Raw genomic sequence first — 15,620 nt, 5'->3', positions numbered from 1 at the left:
GCACATACATTTTTAAAGGAACACAAATAATTTTATATTATTTTTTCTATAAGACTTTTAATTAATTACATAAAAGTACTCTTTTTTTTTCAAGAATAATTCACCTGGAATTACTTTCATTTTTCTATTTAAACACAGAATTTAGCCAAAATCTAAAAAAAATTTCCCATACTTTGAAAATATGTTGATTCTAATGTGGCTGGTGGGTTTATATAGGTAGCTTTTTTCATTGAAAGCCTTCCCAAAGCATTCCTTTAGTTATTATTCAGAATATATTAACTTTTAAACTTTTACCTATAGGGGTAGGGAACCAAAATGAGCCTCAACTAAATCCAGTCCTCAATTCATTTTAGTTTGGACTACAGCAAGTTTTCTAAAATTAGTGTTTTGCCAATCATGTACATATACAAACATTCACACAAACACATTGATAAAAGTGTCCATATTTGAAGGACGATTCTAGATATTCCCATGGGAACAAAGATATCGCCCTTAGTACTTAGTACTTTACATAAAGAAGCTCTATAAATATATGTCTAATAAACAAATGAAACTGTACTTTATTTTAGGTTGGAAATCAGAGTGACGAAAACAGTGAGGGAAGATATTGTAAGAGAGAGGAACAGTCAAGGGGGAAAAAATAGATCTGAAGTCAGTTTTGATGATGGGATGTGAGTAAGGAGAAATGGTAGCAGTAAAAGCTGACCAGACCTCTAATTTTCACATGGGTAAGGGGCTGGGTGTGTTCATGAGGATGCTATGTTCCAGAATGTTGGGCACAGCCTGACTAGGCAGTTGAGGCAGTAAGAGGGGAAAAACCTGAAAGAGGCATCAAAAAACTTGTTTTCTAGTCTTAGATTTAACACTGTGTGGTCTCATTTAACTTCAATAGGTTTAAGTTTCCTCAGTTATGAGATAAAAGATTTGGAGTAAATGACCTCTAAGTTCCCTTCAAGTTCCTCTATAATTCCAAGTGATTTTGTCAGCTGTAGAATGGGAACAGGACTTCAAATCAGGCTGAACAGGACAAAAATGATATCTAGATTTTTGTTTGTTTGTTTTGCCAGAAAGGATGGCAAAGAGAATGTTAAAACACAGACATCATTCAAAAGTAATTATTGAACAGCTAAAATATTGCTATAGTGGAGCAAGAGCTATGAAATGATCAGATTGAGCATTACTGAAATAATAATTACATTTTAGGAAATTAGGAATTAAAATTTACCTACAAGTGAAAATTTGACTAGGAATTAGATCTTGGAAGCAGGGGCTAAGCAAACTAATATTCATCTTTGTCTCTCTTAGTCATCTTTGAAAGTTCTCTTAATCATCTTTGAAAATTAGTAATGTAACTCCATTTCATTGGCATAATCATATTTATATCCAAAGTCTGTCAAATAGTTTATATACAAATACCTGTTTTTATGCATTTCAGTAAATTTATGAGAATAAATAGAATCTTAAAATCAACCTTCAGTCTTACCTTATTGTTTCCAGTGATTCCTTTCTCATAGTGAGCCAAAGCATTTACATAATCACCCCTAAATGAAAATTAGATACATTTATTAATATAAAGTTAACAGCAGGTACTGAGAGATTTTCCCCTTCTTTCCTTTTCCCATTTGAGTGACTGGGGAGAGGAAATGGCATCTTAAATTAGCAATAACAATCGATGTTTGTTGAATTGCATGGCAGTGGGTAAAAATAAATAACTGGCTTCACTGAAAGGAAAAAAGAAAGAAGAGCTGGAAGTAGAAAAGAAGGCACTTCATTTTCCATTGGAGAGATGACACTGAAAAAACTCGTCCTTACAAAACTGGAAATCATAAAGTAATGGCAGGTAACATAGAGAGAAAAATTTCCCTACCCCATTAGTAGGACTTAGGGAAAAAGGTATTAAATTCAAGACTTTTAAGAGGCTCTGGGGATTTACATATATCTTTGGGATTAATGGTTATTTATTGAAAGGGATTTGTTTTGTTTTCCCCCTTCTAAAAAAGTTTTCTTCTGTAATATTGTAAATACAAGGTTTAATGATAGGAGGTTGTTTTCAATATTCTAGCAAGTACAAACCATACATTTTCCAGACTTCCTGGAGTGGGAGCTATAAGGCAAGAAAGGGAGAAAATTCCCCAAAGTATAAACATGCCTTCCTACCACAAAACTCTCTGATGCAAAGGTTACAATAATTTACAAATTAAACAGCAATGCAGATCACATGCAAATACATATTACTTATGACCAATGCCTCCTACTATATATATATAATTCCTGTTCTACCCCCATCTGAACACAGAAAAATTAGCTTTGGCAGTTACTGGAGTTACTTTCTTACCTCCAATTAAGTTGAGAAATAACTCAAAATTATAGAATGGGCAGATAGAAAAATTAGGAAATGAGAGTAATGCAAGAAAATTATGAAAAAAAGAATGGATAGCTTAGTAAAAGAGGTACAAAAATAAATACTGAAGAAAATAACAAGTAAAAAAACACAAATTGCCTAAGAAACACAAAAATTCACTGATGAAAAGAACTCCTTAAAAAGTAGAATTGGCCAAATTGAAAGGAAAGTACAAAAGCTAACTGAAGAAAATAATTCCTTAAACATTAGAATTGTACAAGTGAAAGCTAATTACTCCATGTGACAAACAATAAAACAAAATCAAAAGAATAAAAAAATAGAAAAAATGTGAAATACCTCATTGGAAAAACAGATGACCTAGAAAACAGACTGAGGAGAGACAATTTAAGAATTATTAGACTACCTGAAAGTCATGATCAAAAAAGAGGCTAGATATTATATTTCAAGAAATTCAAAGAGGGAATAATATACATACTTATTCAGTTGGGTATAGAAGTTTACCAACAGGGAAATAGGAAGAAAAAGGATAAGAGGGGTTGGAGTGATAAAAGGAGGGGAAATTAAAGGAGGTAATGGTGAGAAACAAAATGGACTTTTGAGGAGAGACAGAGTAAAGAGAGAGAAGGATAAACAGAAAAAAATTAGAATAGAGGGAAATACACTAGAAGGAAGTAATCATAATTGTGAATGTGAATGGGATGAACTCATCCATAAAACAGAAGTGGATAACAGAATGGATTAGAAACCAGAATCCTACTATGTCATTGAGAAGGAACAGACTTCAGACATAAAGACACAGAGTTAAAATAAGGGGCGAAAATAGAATCTGTTGTGCTTCAGGTGAGGTAAAAAGGGCAGAAGTAGCAATCATAATCTCAGACAAACCAAAAGCAAAAGTAGACATAATTAAAAGAGATAATCAGGAAAACTGCATTTTACTAAAAAGGTACAATAGGCAAGGAAATAATATCAATACTAAATACATTTGCACCAAATGGGAGAGCATCCAGATTCTTAAAGGAAAAGTTAAATGAGTTATAGAAGGAAACAGACAGTAAAAGAATACTAATGGAGGACCTCAATTTATACCTCTCAAAACTAGATAAATCTAATTATAAGATAAATAAGGGGTTAAGAAGATTCATAGAATGTTAGAAAAGTTAAATATAATACACCTCTGGAGAAAACAGAATGGAAACAGAAAAGAGTTTAATCTTTTTCTCATCTATAGATGGCACCTTAAGAAAAACTAACCATGTAATGGGCATAGAAAATTTCACAAACAAAAGCAGAAAAGCATAAATCTTAAATGTACCCTTTCCAGACCATAATGCAATAAAAATTACACTCAATAAAGATTAAAAATTAATTGGAAACTACACAATCTAATCCTAAAGAATGAGGGGGTCAAAGAACAAATTATGGAACAATCAATAATTGCATTAAAGATAATGAGAACAATGAGAAAAGATACCAAAATTGGGGAATATAGCCAACGCAGTACTTGAGAAATTTTCTATCTCAAAATGCTTAGTATCAATAAAAAAGAAAAAGATCACATCATAAATTGGCCATGCAATTAAAAATCAAAGCAAAACAAAATTAGGAAATAAAAACAAATTAAAAACCCAATTAAATATAAAAATAGAAAGCCTAAAAATCGAAGAGATTCATAAAACTGAAAGTAAAGAAAAAAATCATTGAACCAATTAAAATAGAAGCTTAGTATATAAAATAGATAAACCACTGATTAATTTGATTTTTTTTAAAAGATAAAACAAAATTACCAGGATCAAAAATAAAATGGGTGAATTCACCACCAACGATAAGAAAATTATCTGCTCAGTTATTTGAAACTATTTTGTCCAATTATATGTCAACAAATCTGGTAATCTAAGCAAAATGGTTGGATATTTACAAAAAATATAAATTGTCCAAATTAACAGAAGAGGGCAAATGGAATTCTTAAATAATCCTATCTTAGAGAGGCCATGAATGAGCTCCCTAATAAAAAATTATCCTTCAATCTGCACTCAGAGTTCATCACTTCTTTCTCTAGAGATGGATAGCATTTTTCATCATGAGTCCTTTGGAATTGTATTGGATCATTGTATTGATCAGTCTAGCAGCAAATTACAAATGAGTAATTGTAATAGAAATGCAAATTTAAAGATCTTTCCTGCCCCTAGGCTAAAGTGCACCTGGAGCCTGGGGTGGGAGGCTTGTTTTTCAGTTGATACTTTTTGATTGGCCAGTGAGTCAATAAGGTTGTTACATTCTCTGAGCCAGGAGGAGGCTATATAAGCCCTGATGTGTAGCTTTGTTTTGGGGCTCACTTTGAGAAGTGTTCTGTGATTTGGTGAAACTCTGGGTTAGCCGTTGTCCAGAGCCCCCCGGCTTTGAAACCCAGATGTTGTTTGGTATGGATGTAATGGTTGGACAGTTTGGAAATCTGTCTACTTGATCTGTTTCTCTGTCTTGATAATTCTGTCTATATATTTTGAAGTTCGGGGTGCTGACCTCTTTCCCCTGAACTAGGTAAACGATACATATTTGACTGATTAAAGTAAGCTTGTTAACCCATTTTTGAGTTGCTTTCCTTTATCAAAGCAGATCTAAGAACCTGTGTGAGCAGCCACCCTGGGGACGCTGGGGTGCTTGCTGCTACAGTAATCAACAAAACAATCTGGCTAAGAAACAGAGTAGTGCATCAGTGGAATAGATTAGATACATAATACACAGTAGCAAATGTCCTTGGTAATCCAGTGTTTGATAAACCCAAAGATCCAAGATTTTTGAGCAAGCACTCACTATTTCACAAAAATTGCTGGGAAAGAAGGAAAGCAATTTGGCAGAAACTAGGTATAGACCAGTATCTCATACCATAACCAAGATAAGATCAAAATGCTACATGATTTAGACATAAAGAGTGATATTATAAGCAAATTAAGGGAGCATGGAAAATTCTGTCAGATCTATGGATGAGTCATGAACTCTTGTTTTTGACCAAACCAGAGATAGAGGATCATGGGAAGTAAAATGGGATAATTTTGATTACATTCAATTTTAAAAGGTTTACATGAAGGAAACCAGTACTGCCAAAGATTAGAAGGAAAATAGGAAACTGGGGGAAAAAACCTTTTATTAGAGCAAGTTTCTCTGATAAGGGCCTCAATGCTCAAATATATAGAGTAGTTGCAATATATGATTATGATGGAGTACTACTATGCTATAAGAAATGATGTGAGGGATAGTTTCAGAAAAGCCTGGGAAGATTTATATGAACTGATGCAAAGTAAACTGAGCAGAACCAGGACTATATTGTACACAATAACAGCGATATTGTAACGATGATTAGCTGTGAAAGACTTGGCTACACTGATCAATACAATGATCTAACACAATTCCAAAAGACTCATGATGAAAAATGCTATCCATCTCCAAAGAAAGAAGTGTTGAATTCTGAGTGCAGATTGAAGGATAATTTTTTCACTTTATTTTTCTTGCTTTTCTTTTTGAAACATGGCTAATATGGAAATTATTTCACAAGTATAATTTATATCACATTGCTTGCCTTTTTGAGGGTTTGGGAAGGAGTGGGAGGGTTTGGAAGGGAAGATAATTTGGAAATCAAAAAAAATGTAAATGCATGTTTAAAAAATAAGCAAACAATAATTTTTAAAGTAAATATTCAGCTCAAATACTATTCTACAAGAGGCCTTTCCTAAGTCCCTCTACTACTAATTTCTTTTCTCTGAGATTACCTCCCATTTACTATATTTCTTTCTTTATAGTTTTATATGTACATAGTTGTTTGAGTGTTATTTCTCCCCATTAGAATATGTATTCCTTGAGAGTAGAACTGTGTTTCTGCCTTTTTTGGTATCCCCAGCTCAGATGAGACGCTGGAGTAAGACAGTTAAACTATAAATTAAACAGGCTTCACTAGGCTGGCTTGGGAACTAACCTACATTAACAAAATTGCTTCTATGGGGATATTACTTCTTAATGTTTTTTATATCAGTGCTTTTAATAAAATAGAACATACGTAAATTCCAACTGAATGGCATACTCCTTTGATATGAATGAAATCTGGTCTGGGGCCAAACATTTGGCTAGTTGAAGCGCATTGTCCCAATGCTGCAAATCTCGCCTCATCTGTTGTCCAAAGAAATATTTATCATTAAAATTTTAGTTCAATAAACAAAAAAGTATGGCAAAGAGAAAACTTTAAGCAAGCAAAATATACCATGAATAATGTAGATATGTAAAACAATATCTCATACAAGAAAAATTAAACATAGAGGAAAAAAACAGTAAAGTCAAATTTAAGATAATCTTCCTTGAATCATACCGGCAAAATATTACATGCCACACTGGCACAATTTATGATGATTTACTTCTTACCCCATTATTTAGATAGATGTACAGTGTAACTTCAGGAAGAGCAATAGAAGAAACAGTCTAGAAAATTAAATGAATCTTATATAAGAAAAAAAGGTCATTTTCTACCTAATATGATACTTAAATATAAGGAATTCCCCTTAATTATCAACTAATAATAACTGAATGAGAGAATATGTAGGTACCTCAAGTGCTGCAGCAGGACAACTAGATGCCAGATACAGATCTTGTGCCAAATTGAAATCATTAGTAAACATGGCAAGATGGCCTGCTAACAGGTTGTGATCTTCTATTCCCTGGAAATGGAAATAAATGTTAGTTGTACTGGAAAGTAGATTTACTTTTTTATATTTAACAGTATTTTTATTTTTCCCAATATCATGTAAAGACAATTTTAACATTCATTTGTATAAAATTTTGAATTACAAATTTCCTCCCTCTCTAGGATGTAAGCAATTTGATATAGGTAATATATGTGCAATCATGTAAAATGCATTTCTATATTAGTCGTGTGAAAGGATTAACAGAACAAAGAAAAAAACAGGAAAAAATGTTTAAAAGTGAAAATATCATGCTTTGATCTGCATTCAAACTCCATCAGTTCTTTCTCTGGATGTGGATAGCATTTTCCATCATGAGTCATTTGGAATTGTCTTGAATCATTAAGCTAAGTCAATAACATTTGATCTTTGCATAATATTGCTATTAACTATGTACAGTATTTTCTCAATTCTGTTAACTTCACTTTGCATCAGTTCTTATATTTTCAGTTTTTTTCTGAAATCAACCTGCCCATCATTTCTTAAAGCACAATAATATTCCATTACATTCATGTATCACAAGTTGTTTAGCCATCCTCCAATTTATGGACATCCCCCCAACTTCTAATTCTTTGCCACCAGACCTGCTATAAATATTTTATGCATTTTATTTTATTATTGTACATTGTCCTTTTTTTTCCATTAAGGATTATGGTTAATTTTTGCTGGCTGTGATATTTTTGACCATAGCCCCCATTCTTTTTTTTCCTGCTCTTTGGAGGGCAATTGGGGTTAAGTGACTTACCCAAGGTCATATGACTAGTTAAGTGTTAAGTGTCTGAGGCTGAATTTCAACTCAGGTCCTTCTGACTCCAGGGCTGGTGCTCTATATATTACACCACCTAGCCGCCCCTGTACATCGTCCTTTTACCTTTTTTATCTCTAGACCTGGTAGTTCCTCTGACCTTTTTTATCTCTAGACCTAGTAGTAGTATTGCTGGATCAAAGGGTATACACAATTTGATCACTCTTTGGGCATAGTTATAAATTGTTCTCCAAATGGTTGGACCAGTTCACAACTCTACCATTAGAATGTCCCAATTTTCCCACACTTTCTCCAACATTGATCATTTTCTTTTTCTGTCATATTAGCCAAACTGATAGGTGTAAAGCGATACCTCAGAGTTCTTTTAATCTGCATTTCTCTAATCAGTAGTGATTTGGAGGATTTTTTAATATGACTATAGACAGCTTTGATTCCTTCATCTGAAAACTGCCTGTTCATATCTTTGATCATTTATCAATTGGGGAGTGACTTGTATTCCTATAAATTTGACTCATTTCTCTATGTATTTGAGAAATGAGGCCTTTATCAGAGACACTTGCTATAAAAATTGTTTCCCAGTTTTCCTTCTAATTTTGGTCACAGTGGTTTTGTCTGTGGAAAAACTTTTTAATTTAATACAATCTGCTCAGACACTTAACACAAAAACTAGCCGTGTGACTTTGAGCAAGTCATTTAACCCCAATTGCCCTCCAAAAAGCAAAAAGAAAAATGCAACCAAAGTTACACATTTTATATCTCTTAATGCTCTCTATCTCATTTGGTCATAAATTCTTCCCTTCTCCATAAATCTGACAGGTAAACTATTCCTTGTTCTCCTAGTTTGCTTAGAGTATCACCCTTTAAATCTAAATCATGTACCCTTTTCAAAACTATCTTGATACACAATGTGAGATGCTGGTCTATATCTAGCTTCTGATAAACTGTTTTCCAGTTTTCTCAGTAGTTCTTATCAAATAGTGAGCTCTTATTCCCAAAAGCTAAGTTCTCTGGGTTTATCAAACACTAGATTACCAAGGTCATTTATACTGTATCTTATGTACCTAATCATTCCAATGATCTACCACTCTATTTCTCAGCCAGTACCAGATAGTTTCAATGACTGCCACTTTACAATAAAATTTTAGATCTGGTTCAGCTAGGTCACCTTCCTTTGCATCTTTTTTTTTCATTAATTTTCTTGATATTCTTGCTTTTTTGTTCTTCCAAATGAACTTTGTTTTTGTTTTTCCTAGCTCTACAAAATGATTCTATGGTAGTTTGATTGGTATGGCACCAAATAAGTAAATTATCTTAGGCGGAATTGTCACTTTTATCATATTGGTTTGGCCTATCCATAAGGAACTGATATTTTTTCCAAATGCTTAAATTTGACTTCATTTATGTGAAAAGTGTTTTGTAATTGGGTTCATATAGTTCCTGGATTCATCTTGGTAGGTAGACTCCAAAGTATTTTATATTGGCTATAGTTATTTTAAATGGAATTTCTCTATCTCTTCCTGCTGGACTTTTTTGGTAATATATAGAAATGCTGAAGATATATGTAGGTTTATTTTATATCCTGCAACTTTGCTAAACTTATTATTTCAAGTAGTTTTTTAGTTGATTTTCTAAGTTTACTATCATATAATCTGTAGAATGATAATTGTTTCCTCATTGCCTGTCCTAATTTCTTTTTCTTGTCTTATTACTAAAGCTAGCATATCTAGAAGAATATTGAATAATATTGTAGTACAATATTAAATCACCTCTGATATTATTGGGAAGGCTTGTATCTTATCCCCATTACAAATAATGTTTGCTGATGGTTTTAGATAGATACTACTTATCATTTTAAGGATGATTTATTTATTTTTAGTATTTTTAAAAGGAGTGGGAGCTGTATTTTGTCAAAAACTATGTAATTTTTGTTGGTTTCGTTATTGATATGGTCAACTGTTCTTAGAGTTGATCTACCCTGCATTCCTGATATAAATCCCACCTGCTCTTAGTTTATGATGCTGGTGATATATTTCTGTAACCTCCTTGCTAGTATTTTGTTCAAAATTTTTGTATCTATATTAGGAAAATTGGTCTATAGTTTTTTTTGTTTGTTTGTTTTTGTTTTGGCTCTCTCTAGTTTAGGTATCAGCACTGTATCTGTTTCATAAAAGGAATTTAGTAGGATTCCTTCTTCTCCTATTTTCCCAAATGGTTTATATCATATTGGAATTAATTGAACATTAATGAATTATTAGTGGAGTAGTGAACTAATCAAAGAATTTGGAAAGTGATTTGAAACTATGCCCAAAGGGCTATAAAACTGTACATACCCTTTGACCCAGGAAAAGCAATTCTAGGGCTATATCCCAAAGAGATCATAAAAATGGGAAAAGGACCCACCTGTACAAAAATATTTATAGCATTTCTTTTTGTGGTGGCCAAGAATTGGAAACTGAGGAGATGCCCATTTATTGGGGAATGGCTCAACAAGGTGTGATATATGAATATAAAGGAATACTACTGCTCTATAAGAAATGATGAGCAGGCACATTTCAGAAAAATCTGGAAAGATTTTCATGAACTGATGCTGGGTGAAGTGAACAGAGCCAGGAGAACACAGTAACAGAAACACTGTGCAATGACCAACTTTGATAGACTTAGCTCTTTTCAGCAATACAATGTTAGACGATTCCAAAAGCTTCATGATGGAAAAATGCTATCTATATGCAGAGAAATAACTATGGACCTGACTGCAGATCAAAGGATACTACTTTCACCCTTTTTCGTTTCATTTTGTTTTATTTTTTCTATCCTGTGGTTTTCTCTTTTGTTCTGATTCTTCTTTCACAACATGACTGATGTGAAAATATGCATTGTAATATGATTGTACATGTATAGCCTACATCAGATTGCATTCCATCTTGGAGAGGGGAGAGGGGGAGGAAGGAGAAAAAAATTGGAACTCAAAATCTTATAAAAGTGAACGTTGAAAACATTTGGATATTTATTAACTGCTTTTAAAATGGAGGAGGGAAAAAGAATTTTAAGAAACATCCTGGACAACTTATATGAACAGAATGAAGGCAGAATGAGGAGAGCAATATTCACAATGATTTTATAATATGAATGAAAACACTATAAAACAGATGAATTCAGGTTAAATCCAATGAGCATTATTGGGTCTAGATAAGTTGTGTCAAATTCAAATAGAAATGTTTAGCTATAGGAATATATTGATTTAGAAAAGAACACATTAACATTATCTATATTGTATTGTATTTTTATTTATTTTCTTTGACATTTCTCAATTACATTTAAATCTGGTTCAGGCCACTTGGGAGATTTGCAGCCCACCTGTGGTCTGGAGTTTGACACCTATGTTCTAGATTATAAATAATGAAACACAGCTTCAACCTTTTGTTAAGGGGCAAATGCTAAAAGGAAACCATAGATATCAAATGTTGCATATACTGACAGCCACAGCCCTTTTTAGAAACACCCTTCCCCATGACATTCTCTGTTCCTTCATTCTCTATTCCCTTCTCTTGGTTACTCATAGTTCTCCATTTCAGTGACCTACAGCAAGCCTTTCTTCTGGCATTCTCTTAAACTTTCCCTTTTCATTTTCCCTAATTAAAATGTACCTTTCCTACAATGTTAATTCTTCCAGGCCCTGTTCTCTGCTAAGTGGTAAATGGATTTAAATCAGATAAATTAATCTGTGCTAATACATGGGTTAACTGATATTTGTCCCTCTGAGGTAATAACACAGATGATAGAAAATGTTAGAACTGGAAGGGACCTTAAAGATCACCCAATCTAAACCCACTATTTTACAGGTGCAAAATATTCAGATTTAGAGTGATTGTGAGTTCTGCAAGGTCACAGACTGGACCCTAGGTTTTCTAATTTCTAATCCAATAGTCTCTCCACTAAAATATATTTTACCCCCAATTAAATTATACATTTTCAAGAATCCCTTTAAAAATGACCCGCCAAAAAAAGAGAAATTTTCAGACACTCCAGGTGAATGAAGAAAATATAACTAGACAGGATATCCTTTCAGGACGATTCACATCACACAGGCAGTTCCTTGTTCTTTCTGCTTGTAAGGCTATCCCTATGTTCAGTTTATATTTTTCCATATTCTCACACAACATATACAAATCGCAATAACTTACTTTTATTTGTTCCAAAGACATCACCATTCCAACATTTCTAATTGTACGATACACACGTGTAGCAAATTCCACTTCCATGTGATGCAGACAGGCACTGCCAAATTCATTCCAAGCAGATGTTTCATTCAGAAGTTTGCATACTTCCCATGCTTCAGAGAATCTATAGTAGGCAGGAGAAATTTATTTGTCCAGTTACATTAGGGGACTTTAATATACATGTTGATGTCCCCTCAAATTCCTTAATAATATCTCAATTCTTCAATCTCTTCAGCTCCCTAGTCTTCCAATCTACCTGTTACACAAAGTAATGGTCATACCCTTGACTTCACCAATGCCCACAAATTTTCCATTTTCACAGTCAAAAACTCTGAAATTCCTTTGTCAGATCACAGCCTATATTCATCATTTCTTTCCTTAATTTCTAACTCCCATCTCTAAAGGTCCTTTCCCTACTTGTAACTAAGACTATTACCACTGAGGAAACATTATAAATGGTGATTAGGTTCTCAGGCTAGCCCAAAAAGAATCTTTTCGAATCCATAATGTAGCTGAGTATTGTATATTTGAAATGAAAATGAGTGAGGGGAAGGAAGAGCAGGGAATAAGCTCTTAGGAAGCACATTCTATGTGACTTGCACTGCGCTAACTACTTTTCAGCTATTATCTCATTTAATCTTCATAACAACCCTGGGATGTAGGTATTATTATTATTATTATTATTATTATTATTGCCTTTTTGAGAGCAATTGGGGTTAAGTAACTTGCCCAAGGTTACATGGCTAGTTTTTTTTTGTGTGGGTGTTAAGTGTCTGAGGCCGGAACTGAACTCGGTTCCTCCTGACTCCAGGGCTGGCACTTTACTCACTGTACCACCTAGCCGCCCCTAGGATGTAGGTATTTTTATCATTTCCATTTAACAGTTGAAGAAACTAAGGTAGATAGAGGTTAAGTGACTTTCCCAGTGTCACACAGCTAGTACATGTTTGAGTCTGGATTTGAACTCTCATCATATTGACTACAGGCCCAGTGCTCTGTGCACTTTGGCACCACCTATGATAATAGTAATTAAGAAAAACAATAAGCAAGTCTTAAAACAACTTCGATTATAGTATTTGGAAAAAAGGGTTTAATTAGAAAAAGATGAGGAGGGCAAAGCCTTTTGGAAAGTCTGAAGCAGGTTTCAAGGTGAGGTTATACATCACTTTAGAAGTCAACAGCACTTGTTCTTTCACAGAATCTCAGAGCTCAAAGACAGTTCTGCAGAGGCCAAAAAGGTCACCCAAAAAGAACTCTCTTTCCCTTTATATTTTTCCCCTCCTTCAGTGTCATGTAGAGAATATGCCAATAATACCCAGGCTTCCCCACACCTCTCCTAAAATCTCTGAGGAAGGGAGAAAGGGCAGAGTTAGCTTTGGCAGTGATGCAAAAAGGGAAGAAAGGGAGCACACCCCTGCCTGCAATAATAAAGATTCCCCTACAGACGTTTCCCTAAATTTTCAGTCTAAAAATCTGGTTACTTTATCAGATTGTCATCTCACATGGCGTCTAGTCCTATTCATCAACCTGATCTACCTTGAAATTTTACTTCTTCCTGAAATGTGGTACACAGAATTGAACATAATACTCCAGATTTCCTCTCCCCCACCAATTTATAACTAAGTGATCAATTGCAAATCAATAAATTAAGCAGTCCCTGCCTTTCCCAATGTAATTACTAAAGAAAATAAAAGTTAACTTTTATGGAAAAGTCCTGGCTTAATGAACAGGAAGAAAATACCTTGAGAATTTCACACTTCTCAAACTAAGAATGTTAAATTTAAATAGCTTCCTATAAGTTTCACAATTCAGTACAAAAGCATGGTACTAACACATCGGAATGAAAAATTAAAACTGGTTCCACTTGCAGTTACCACAAAGGGGCAATGCTAATTGTAATTCACTAACTTATTGCCTAATATATTTTAGATTCTGACATCAGTATATATTTTATTTGTGTCTACCAATGAAATCTCCAGGCTCATGCTCTCCCTACTAGTTACTCTCTCTCCTTCCTAACTTCTTGTCTGTGCTTCATCAGATCACTTCTTAAGTGATGTTAAGTTTATAACTTTAGAAAGCATTTAATGAAATAAGAATACATACACATATTAATATCAGAAAACTGTTCATGTGCACCAAACACCACAACATTCATTTAGTTGCCATTCTAATCCCCCAAGTAGCAGAGAAGACAAGAAACTGAAAAATCAGTTCTAAATTTCTTCTAGTTCCATCACTTGCTCTACAGGTACATGGGTAAAAATGTAACTCATTCACAAATAGTGCAGTGTCTCAACTGCACTGAGTACAGGAACAGGTCACTTCAGTGTTTCTCCTACAGGATACCTTATCAGTTAAGTGTAGAGGTAAGTAGCCTTTTTGTCTACCTTCCCTGGACATCCTAGCAGTTTCACCACCCATAGCTGCACCTCTCTTCTCCCTAAAGTGAGATTACTTCATTACATATATACATCTACCTCTGTCACTTGAGCACAACAACAAAGGCTGTTTGATTTCCCCAAAAAGAATCAGTTAGCCTGGCTACTAAGCTCTCACAAAAAAAAAAACCATTAATTTCTTCCTCTTCTCTTCCCAACTCCCCTTTTCAAAACTGTCCACCCTTATATCTGTCACCACTCAAATACTTGGATGTACTCGTTACTAAGTTTCATAGTAGACCCCTGCAATGCTAATTTAAGTGTTCAAATAAAGTAAATATAAACAACTTACTAGATTTCAAAAGTTTCCATAACAAGTAAGGAATCTCCCTTATAAATATAATAACCTGACTCTACCCCCACTCATCTTGTGCTGACTGTGTGGTGGGAAAGGAGAAAGGAGTTACCAAATCCAGCTATGATTGGGGGGATCAAAGGGGAAATGCCATAATTACTGACCACTGGAAAATTTGAACACACAAACACAGTATGGTCAATCGAAGGACCAGAGGAACAAAGAAGCAAGATAGTGATTGGGACCGAAAGAGTCTTGCTCCATGTCTGGTCCTGTCCTAGACTGCACCTCACTATTCTGTTAACCACAAACAGGCAATAAATTGATCAGAGTCCTATAGATTCCGGTCAATGAGCAATAAAGCCAGGTAACAGTAAGAGAACAAGGTCAGAGGCTGACATCAATGATAGAACCATGATCATAAAACAAGAGATATTGAAAGACAATCTCAGCTGCTAATTTTCCATCCTATACCAAATCTAGACACTGATGCCCTGTAAGGCCATTAGTAGAGCAGCTTTAGGAAAAACTTTTGCTTGGACTGAGGATAGTGACATATTGTAGGTTTAGCCTATTTAGGTGTAGTCTCCTGAACTTGTTTATTTCTGAAATTTTTGAGTTTTGGGCAGTCAGAGTCCGGGAAAAGTTATGGGTATATGGTAAGATGGTCCTTAAATATGTTTTTCATTTTATTTTTATATTAATTCTATATATAATTTAAAAAACAATTATATATAGTTAAGTACTGCATATCTTTTTGCTTGGATGACAAACACCATTATTGTATGATGACTTGTTGAAATGTGGCTCATTTA

At 34.0% G+C, this 15,620-nt stretch overlaps 1 protein-coding gene across 1 annotated transcript in view; it reads right to left on the bottom strand.

Annotated features, from left to right (window-relative positions):
* Window positions 1-15,620, bottom strand: part of LOC138146493 (WD repeat-containing protein 19-like) — a 154,033-nt gene that overhangs the window by 63,222 nt on the left and 75,191 nt on the right. The window contains exons 15-18 of the mRNA XM_069068410.1: window positions 12,034-12,193; window positions 6,952-7,062; window positions 6,411-6,520; window positions 1,484-1,541 (exon numbers count right to left, since the gene is read on the bottom strand). Of these exons, the coding sequence (XP_068924511.1) occupies window positions 1,484-1,541; window positions 6,411-6,520; window positions 6,952-7,062; window positions 12,034-12,193 (439 nt within the window). The remainder of the gene's footprint in view (window positions 1-1,483; window positions 1,542-6,410; window positions 6,521-6,951; window positions 7,063-12,033; window positions 12,194-15,620) is intronic.

The sequence above is a fragment of the Petaurus breviceps genome, unplaced genomic scaffold (genome assembly GCF_028583685.1).
Source record: "Petaurus breviceps papuanus isolate PSGF00001 unplaced genomic scaffold, PetGlider_PUasm1.0 140, whole genome shotgun sequence".
NCBI classification, from domain to species: Eukaryota; Metazoa; Chordata; class Mammalia; order Diprotodontia; family Petauridae; genus Petaurus; species Petaurus breviceps.
The sequence above is the reverse complement of the archived record's forward strand: the minus strand, read 5'-3'. Positions and strand labels throughout refer to the sequence as shown.